Here is a 10,293-nt window from a genome sequence, read left to right as displayed (position 1 = left end):
TTTATAAGCAACTATCCCTTTAATATTTCTTCTTGGCAGGCTATACTGTAAGCCATTGTTGGCAATGTTGCAAATTGATGCCTGATTGATGACTTTGTCTAAGATAGCCGACATGAATTGCATTTATTTGCTTCTGGTATCCCGAGAGGTGGCTAATTTCCTTTATTTATTTATTTAACTTAATGTAGCCTAATTCATTTGTAACTCGTATGATGATAAGTAGGCTATTCCTTTTCATACTGCGTATTTTTTTATTTCATGTTTATTTTTGCGGTCGCCAGTGTGTGTTTCTTTTGTTCTTTTGTCTCTCAATTAAAAAAAGACTGCGTCGAGCATCGGAGACTTGCTGCCTTTGTGTGTAGTAGCCTACTAACACAACGTTAGGATGTTTGAACTGAGAAGTCTAGTTGTTCCCTACATTCCTACGGCTTGTGAATGCAGCATTAAGGGGCATCACTGCCAGTAGAAGGAGCTCTTCAGTCTTACCTAATCCACAAGCCAAACATACACAAACATGGCGATATTACAAGCAGGCAAGATGCAGTGCTCTCTTCGGTGGTCGTTATATTTATTAGTCCTCTGGGTTGCCGGAATTAATTCGTCGACCCTTCGTCTGCACACGGAGCGGGACTACATACTGCCGCAAAACAGAGGATTTTTCACAATAGAAGCAAATGAGGATTTACCAGACAGAGATGGAGGAGGCGCCGCGGCTCCAACGCTGCTTCTGGCCGCTCGTAGTGCCGCTGAAGGCGGGTCGGACTCCGGCGCCTATCCGCAACATCGAAGCCGTCGGAGCCCTGGTGAATCGGCTATGCCAAAGGTGTACGGGCAGGTAACGTAAATGTAGTGCATCTCGGCGGTACTAACGTTACTCTGTTAAATCTACATACTGTGCATCACCTCAGACTGCCCTTAGCTGGCATTGATGTCTTGAAGAAATTACGCAAGCCCCAGTGTTGTTTTCTAAGTCACACCATGTATTGCACCTTATGCTGAAGTAGCCCTGATGACTGTTGTATGGAGAGACTAGGACGCAAAGTGCCCTGTTTACCTCAAAGCAACATACCTAGCTAGTGCACAGAACACTCGGTGGTGTTTTCGACGTTTACAGCTCACTAAACATGTATTGAAATGAATGCCAGCTGCACAAACCTGGTTTCCCTTGTAGTTGGTTATGGGCAACCTGTCCGCGGCTTCTAAAGTAGATACAGAAATAAAGTAAGAACTATCTAGGTACTACGTAGCTTAAATGTATGTAGTTACCAGAAAACCCTTAAGAGTCTGAACAAGAATTTGTTTAGTGCTACCGGGCGTGTATGTCCGCCGATAAAAAAGAAAGCAAAAGACATTTATTTTGTAATAGTTGTTCTCAATAGAAGATAACGCGGACAGAAGAGTGGTGCTAATGCAAGGTGAGAGACAAATGGTTCAAGCTGTTGTTATCCTTTACCCGCTGTCTCGACGGGATGTTGTGCTGACATTACATTGAAAGTTTGTGTTAAAGCAGCCAGTTTCTCAGAGAAGGACTCAGATTCAGAGTATCTCTGTTAAGCTGTTCAGCCAAACTTCATTCAAAATAAGGCAATTCAGCTGTCTCTGGTCATCGTCAGATACTGTAAATTACACCTGGTAAAGATGCAATTTACATTTTCTGTAGTAGCCTACATGACAAACCTTTATTTTAAGAGTGGCATCAATAGCTGTCAAATCAAATCATTTGGATCTGCGGGAACTTAGATGAAGGTTGAATTTAGCAAAATATAACATTTTCTGAAAAATACAGCCTACAGTTATGGTCAAACATTTCAGTATTGCAAGGCCACAGTAAATTAAGTTTTTTTGTTGTTGGTGTGGAGGTCGCCACAAGACAGAACACAACCTTTTGGTGCTAGATCTAAATTTGGAAGCAAACTGTTTTTCTCCCGATTTGTACCAGTCCAGCAGCTGCTGCCAGTGTTTGTCCAGACTCTATCCTAAATTGGCCGTATTTGAACATATTAAACTCTTACAAAACTGCACTTGGTTGAATTTAAATTGGATGGAGAATGGAAATCCATGCTTGGTGTCACAGTTAAACATCATTCCTTCTGTCCTTGTTCAATATGAGACAGTACTGTTAGCTGAGGAGCAGTCAGAGTCCAGCGTTGGTTTACAGCGTCGGTATATGATTATTGGCTGTGGTGCAATCTGGTATAGCATTGTCATTCATTACAAAGACCGTTCATTCAGTAGTCTGACATCTTGCACTGGACTGTTGCACTCTCCTAGCCTACCGGCATTATGAAGCTGTTGAACACATTTAGAGACAACACCATGCTTGAAAAAGTGTAATGAAGCATCTCTGAACAAACTGCAGCAGTCTCAGTGAAACATGATTGCCTGGGAAAATATGTCCTGCTGCAAGTGGAGAAAGAAAGTGAGAGTTAGGGCAGCGTCATTGTGAAACTAGTCTGGGAACCTATTAGTTGGTTACAGCATGAACACAAATTGGCTGGAATTGTAAAGGGGACATGGATCTATGCCTCAAAGGTTAGAGCTTTTCTACGATGGATTGAAGGAGGGCGGCAATTATTAGTTGATTGTTGATTATAAGTTGATGGAATTTAAGAGAAATGCCAAAAATTCAGTGCTTGCAAATGTGAATTTGTAGGTTGTCTTAGTGTAATATAAAAGAAGACTGTATGAATATGAACCCCTGCTCTCTGAAAACTTGTGATTCACATTTTACAGCATCTTCTAACACATGATAAATTGACTAATCAAGAAAATGGTGTACAGATGTATCAACAATGAAAGTAATCCTAAATTGTATCCCTAATTTGAAGCATTAATGGCTCTAGGGCCAGACAAGGAAGATGAAAACACAAAGATTTGTGCAAAAAAAAGAAACTGTGTGGGTGCTTGTCTTTACATGTGTGGATGTCTGTGGTTGACAAAGCCAGAATGAGCTTCATAAGGAGGAAGAGAAGTGAGCAGAGGGAAGTGTTTATCTCCATCAGCAGCCTGCTGTCTCACACTGAACGTTGCTTCCTTGTCTGGTGACACACGCAGCCCAAACACAGCGAACGGGCAAATAGCCTCCAGAGAGTCAGATCAGGATCAGGTTTCGTTGCTCGTGCAAGATGCGACCGACAGAGGTTGTTATTAAATGCTTAGCTTGTTGTCCCTGTTGGCTTGTAGCAGTATGACTGGGCTTGTTAAGCTTGAGCACTGTGAGCAGGCATCATAATTAGAGATAATGGCTTGGTCTGAGTGGGGTGCAGTTTGCATACTTAATAATCATGCCTCCGTTGACCTAATCTGTGGGTAACTGACCTGGTATGAGGTTTGATAGTGCTGGCAAAAAATTCCCCGTGAAATTCTGTGTAATGTGTGCTCTTACGTAGGGCTGGGTATCGTCAATGATTTTTTTTCGAATCAATCCGATTCTGATTCACAAGGTCCCCGAATCAATTTTATTCCCGATTTTATTTTCGATTCAATATCAGTTAGGTTAGGAACACTTCAGTTACAATACCAATTTAGCTTGGATATGAAAGAGATTCTACAATTGTACAAGGTTCCCTGTAACCTTCTGCATTCTTAAAAGTATTAGTGTTTACATTAGAACTGACCCCAAAGCAGTTACATTGCAACGTACAGCTCTACAGACTCTACAATCAGTGAGTATAGAGTGACATTTCATTCAGATATATTAAAATGGCCAGGGCAGTTTCTTCCTGACTGACTACATGTAGCTAGCCTGGTTTACAGAGAGTGGGTCTGGGAAAGGTTCATTGACAGCTCATTTCCAATGGGGCGTCACCAACGGATGCCGCTCAAATGCCTCTGGGCGCATTGGATAGTCCTTCAACCAATCAGACCAACAATCCGGGTGACGCTGTGCTTCGGTAGCCGCCATGTTGAATGTAAACAAAAAGCTGCTCGCCGTCGCTGCGCTATCATCATCGCGTAAAGCCCGCCTCAGCGGTTGTGATTGGTGCCTCGATTTTGGGGACATTGGAAATGGTTTTGAATGGGCTCTTCACCAGACTGACTTGCAGAGCAAATCTCAAATTTGCCGGAAGTTCGTCAGAGTTTATCCAGGCTAACATGTAGCCTGACTGTAGCCCGACAAGCTAGCATGACATAGTGGGGTACCAATGGATTTCTTAGGTCTTCTAGTTTCATGTGATACCTGACAGATATTGGTCCGTGGATTTTATGAATTGATTTTGGATCATTCAAATGAAAATTGATTTATATTGGAAAACCAATTTTTTTTTAAATCCAGCCCTACTCTTACAGGAGGTAACAAATGTCAGTCCTCAACGGAGCGATATATAGGCTAGCTAAACAGAGAATTTCCATGACCACAGTACTAAACAAACATGGCATCTCTGGAGGAACTGTGGTTGTTTTGAGCAGAAGTGAACCCAAACAGAAGGGTTCAGCTCTCTTTTGTTGTTTCGTGTTATAGCTCGCCTAGCAGCAACGCTCACACTGCAGCTCAGGCTTGCGTTACAAATGTCAGGTGACTCATTCAAGAACTAGAATGATGTAGGTCCCCTTCAAAGCCAAGCTAATGTTAGAAGTCCCTCTAGTGGACAGAACGTGTAACGAAAACCACATGCTTATCGTGGCATTGGCAATGCATAAGCCTGAGTAGTGTAGTACATATTAATAACAGGCTGCATATAGCATTAAATATTCGAATATTATTTGAATATAAAAAAAAAAAATGAAATTCCAGTGGTATTATAGAGGAAGATTGACACACACAGAAATTCCTTGCTTGATAGTTAGATTCCTGTCTCTGTGTTAACATCTTACAGTCAGCTGTTAAAAAAATATGACTGGTTTTGAGGTTTCAGCTTGCTGAGCTCGCTACAGGAGAGCAGCATCCAAATGACAAGTCAAACTGCTTTAAGTCCTCAAATCTGCTGTTCTTTCACCAGCTGTTGTTGTTCAGAGACAGTCACTTCTATTTCTGGTCTCCCGATGTTGCAATTACCCCCTCTTAATCATAATGTGCTCGCAGTACTGTGGAGTGCAAATAAACCACACAGTGAGTATGCACAAATTTGTACTGTATGTTGTATGTTAAGAGATATTTCTGTTTTTATCCCTATCTCCAGGAACATTTCATTCCAAACAATACAATTTCACTAGTAATCCCAAAAGCTTACATTAAAAATGATGTCTGTTTAGCCCTAATCTAATTAATATAAAGTTGTATTAGATATTACATGGAGTGATTCAACCTGTGGCCTACATGCAGTTTCAAATACTTGGAGTCTAATAGATCTTTGCTTGTGAAAAGTGGGAAGAACTGGGTCAGGTCAGTTTACCAAGGAATTCAGTTCATATCAAACTGCAGCACAATTTCTGTCCAGTGTCAACGTTAGTTGCTAGTACTGGAAGTGTTGAATGTATAGAAGCATATTAATGAAAAAAAATTGAGAGAGCTGAAAACATAGTCTTAGCAATACTGTTCAAGTCAACATTTGAGAGCACACAGGCATGGACTCAGAACATAGCAGAATTAGGGCCTGTGTCTATAGCCTTTTTTTCTGGCAGAAAGCGCTGGCAGGGAGCTGGGAAGCACTTTGAAGTGCTGCCCGTGGGTTTTGTTTCTATGACGGCATTTACGTTAGCTAGGTAGCAAACTTAACGCTACGTTAACAATGGGTTGACTACATAGCCGACTACAAAGGCTAACAGACTAACAGGCTTACAACGCGTACGCTAATAAAAGCAGAGCACTCACCAGCCGACAGTCAGTATTGTGCTCTCTTTTCAATGGGAACAATTGAAAAAAGACGCTGGCGCTTAGAAAAAAATTGTGGACACTAGGCCTTAGATTTGTGCAATCTCGATCATGTGATGCTCGTTTCCGAGTCTGTTCTCTCAACTTTCTCCAGCTGTTTTGGCAGCTGCTGAGCACTTGAGCTCACAAGATGTCACTAACCAAGGAAAAGTCTGCACAAGGAGAAAAAAAAAGCTTTTTAATATATATTGCTTCTCTGTAAGAAGCAATTGGTGACCATACGACTACATTATGCCTTATAGGGCTGCGCGATATGGAGAAAATCCAATATCACGATATTTTTGACCTAAAACTTCTATATCGATATTGCAGTGATATTGTAGGGTTGACTACTGGTGCTTTTCACAAAAATATTTACACAACAGGATTTTTGATAATCATCAATTATGTCAATATAATAAGTGGATAAAGGCAAATAATAGAACAGCTAGAACAGTCTGGTAAGTTAAAAAAAATTGCATCCCTTTACTGTAACGCAGCCTGTAAAACCAGGAAGAGACAACACTTACGATGTGACGATATCCAAATCTAAGACGATATCTGATGTCATATCATGATATCGATATAATATCGATATATTGCCCAGCTCTAATGCCTTATCACTTAGCCTACAATTTGAATTATTGCGGGTGTGTGGATCTTAGTACCACCTAGGGTTGGGTATCGTTTGGGTTTTTTCGATACCGGTACTACAATGATACTTTTAAAACCTGAACCAATACTTAAAAAAGAAAGAAAAGAAGAGCATAAAATGACTGGTTGGTGACATTAAAGAACGGCTTGCTTATTGCTAAGGCCATTTGGTCAAATTTAAATGATATAAATGTAATAACAATAACTTATTTTACCAGTCAACTGCTGGTTCACTCCACATAAAATGCATCGGAACTACATTACATCACTTCCCGGAGAATAATGAGAGCAAAACAGCATCACTGATCTGTTTTAATCAAATTTAATCAGGTCTAGCTCAGTTTAAAACACAAAAACACAGATTTCGCTCACAGTCGTTCACTATGGAGCCTGTTTGTAACCAGTCGGCTACCACTAATGTTATCTTCACTTAACCTGTTCAACTGACTTTTGCAGTTTAGATAACCCACTCGACTGTCCTGCTATTATTTCCGACATGTAAACTGACCACAGACAGTTGCCTCGTTCATAGGCTCACGGCGGTGCAGAATGAACGTAGGGGAAACACTGGAATGAATATTTGCCGTTATTTCTGACATTACAAAAATTGCCTGGTGGGGGTTCCCTGGCGGCCTGTTCAATTATAGGAGAAACACTAATTGTTAAATATTGATTATTGCAATACAGATTACAGATTATCAGATTATCTTTGGGAAGTTCGTTATTATAAATTGGAGACAAAATACAAAAACCAAACCCGGATCTTCACAGACTACCACTATGTGTGAGAGTGACGTGTATGTGTGCATTTGAATGCATGCTACATTTGAACTATCGAGTGCATAATATTTATAATTTTATGTCTATGATTTGAGCTGAATGTAAAATCCAACCGAGTGTCTCCTTAAATGACCCAGGGCTGAAGCAGTGTAAACTTACCTCCTCAAACCACCACACACACTCGTCCTGACACACTCACACGCCTTCATAACGCACGGCGCCCATCTTTACCCTTAATGCTTGTGTGCTGATTCCGATTCTCAAAGCCTTCTTAAAATTCATCACTGACTCTCACTCTGAAATCCCTGAGCTCGGGCTTGAGCTTGAGGGGTGTGTGTGTGTGTGTGTGTGTGTGTGTGTGTGTGTGTGTGTGTGTGTGTGTGTGTGTGTGTGTGTGTGTGTGTGTGTGTGTGTGTGTGTGTGTGTGTGTGTGTGTGTGTGTGTGTGTGTGTGTGTGTGTGTGTGTGTGTGTGTGTGTGTGTGTGCGTCGCGTCGCGTGCGTGCGTGTACTTAGCTCCAGTATGAAAACATCTTCATTCGTTTTTGACTGGTTGACTTTGTGCAGCTGCTGTCAAGACGTTTCAAGCTGAGCTTTCTTGGTGTGAAACCACCTTAGCCCACTCCACATTCACAAGAACTAGAATATAATATTAATCATTTTTATTGAGTGCCTCCTCCATTCCACGCAATAGAAGGTCTTTGCATTGGAGCTTTGTTAACGTTCAGTTTCACCTACACACAACGCGTTGGCCAATTTTCCTGCATCTTTGTATTTGTATCCTGTTTTGTTGTCTCAATTCGTCAACACCTTGCTTTCCATAGGTGAAAGCATACCTGAAAAGAACCCATATGGGGATGTGTGCTGTCACATTGTGAGGACAGTGGCTTAGTTGTATTTTTTTTCTGCCTGTAGCCAGAAATACGCAGGTTGCTAACTTACACATTCAAACTGGAGAGTGCTCAGTGCCTGGTGAGCGCGCAGCGAGCCTTCCTTGCCTGCCAGTCCTGCAGATATGATGTCATTGTTTGAGACTGGCTCTGCCACTGATGCCCCCCCCCCCTCCAAACACAGTTGAATAATGGAGAGCTCTGAGCTGAGGAGAGGGGAGGGTGGTGGAGGGGGAGAGTGTAGGCTAAATGCCCAGGCATATTGTTGCTCCGTTCCGCTCCTTGGTAGTACCAGACACAGAGCCTAACTCCTCCACGCTACCAATAGGATATCAAAGTGCTAGAAGGGTGGGAAGGAAGGAGAGGAATGCAGCAGATAGCAATAAAGTGGTTTCTGTATCAGTTTTAAAGCCTGTGCTGCAAAAAGATTCTCTCAATTCAAATCAGAAGTGTCATTTCCCTCATGCTAATGCCATTTTCTGCCATCTTAAGATTCTTGTTTCCAGACAATTCTGAACAATCTTACTTTGCTGGTTGAAGAAGGCTAAAGCTGCAGACACACTGACCAGAAGGCCGACCCTCGAGAGAAAAGGCAGTTGGACTGATCAGTCTCCCCGAAGTTGGTCAAAAAACCACCAAACACCAAAGCGACGAGATGTAATACGTCTCCATAACAGCAGGCGGCGCTAATCAAACCCCGACACAAATGTCTTTGCTGGTTTAAGAACAACGCAGTTGTCAATTTCCCGTCCAGTGCAGGGCTCGACATTAACTTTTTGAGGCACTCGTCTTTTGGACAAGTGCATTTACGTTTCACTTGTCCATGCACAAAAGTCACTTGTCCGGGTAAAGATTTATCATTTTATAATTTTTTTGTGTGTTTTGATGCAGAATTCGAACAAACCGTTGAAAGCATCCAAACACTATCAACATTAATAAAATTCAGTTGAAACAGTAGAAACAAACGTGTCCCAAGTCCCAAGAATAGATTTGCCCTTCAACAAGAAAAAAGGATCTCCAGACTCCTAATACAGAGTAATACGTTTCACGCCGGTGTGCAGTGTATCACCAGAGGTAGTGGTTACTTGAACTTATACTATATCTAAAATAATTTTGTAGACATAACAATGGATTTTGCCACTAAATGTTGGTGTTAACGTTTTTTTTCTATCTACAAATTCACTTTCTACCCGTCAGGTACTTTACCAAGGGATCCTTTAAAAGGTGTAGCTACTTTACAGTTGATTATTAGCTGATATTTAATCCGGGCAAGTCGCGTAGCTGAGGTTTAACAATAACTGACGGATAAACGAGCAGCGGAGTAGTAACGTTACGAGGCAGAGAGCCGGCCGCTAAATGAGTCAAATTAACTTCATGCTTCATCCACACAAATCTGTCACCACGAGTGACCGCTTTATTCGGCTTGTTTTCTGTGAATGATGTGGTGAGTCGACGGTGTAACGTTAAGTCGGAGTTAGCAAGCTAACGTTAGCTAACTAACACCGGCTGGTTGGCTTGCTCGTTCCACCGTGCTTTTATGCTGCATCGCTTACAGAGAATGCTATCCCACTGCCGCTGGGTCTAACATTAGCGGTCCGCTATCCCACTGCCCAGCTAACGTTAGCTGTCCGCTATCCCACTGCCGCTGGGTCTGATGTTAGAGGTCCGCTATCCCACTGCCGCTGGGTCTGATGTTAGCGGTCCGCTATCCCACTGCCGCTGGGTCTAACGTTAGCGGTCCTCTATCCCACTGCCGCTGGGTCTAACGTTAGCGGTCCGCTGCCCCGGGATTGGGGGGAAAAAATTTATTTGTTTCAAATCGGTAACATAGACGTAATGAGTGGCACATAACGTGAAGTAACATGGCATTTTATTTTGTTTTATTTAAGTTTTAACTTGTCCAGTGGGGCAAGTAAATTTCTCTTCCATTTGCCCTACAAAAAATCCACTTGTCCCAGACACACGTACAAGCCTTAATGTCGAGCCCTGCAGCGCCCACGCCGTTTAAATAGCAAATGCACCTGCGCCCAACTTTGCGCCCATGGGCGTGCTGGTCTTACAGGGAGGTGTGTTCAGGTGCATTCTTGGTGTATTGCTACCTTGAGGCAGCGGAAAGTGATTGCGCCATTGACCAACAAAAACCTGGTTTAAAGTCAATAACGCAGCATTTCATTGTTATT

The 10,293-nt window shown here is 42.2% G+C and overlaps 1 protein-coding gene across 1 annotated transcript in view; it reads left to right on the top strand.

The window, feature by feature from the left end:
- The first annotated feature begins 472 nt into the window (after nt 1-472).
- Nucleotides 473-10,293, top strand: part of sorl1 (sortilin-related receptor, L(DLR class) A repeats containing) — a 103,177-nt gene continuing 93,356 nt past the window's right edge. The window contains 1 exon segment of the mRNA XM_039784500.1: nt 473-835. Coding sequence (XP_039640434.1) covers nt 515-835 — 321 coding nt within the window. The 5' untranslated portion in view covers nt 473-514.

This window comes from Perca fluviatilis, chromosome 2, assembly GCF_010015445.1.
Source record: "Perca fluviatilis chromosome 2, GENO_Pfluv_1.0, whole genome shotgun sequence".
NCBI lineage: Eukaryota > Metazoa > Chordata > Actinopteri > Perciformes > Percidae > Perca > Perca fluviatilis.
Note: the sequence above shows the minus strand (reverse complement) of the source record. Positions and strands in the feature narration are given on the sequence as shown.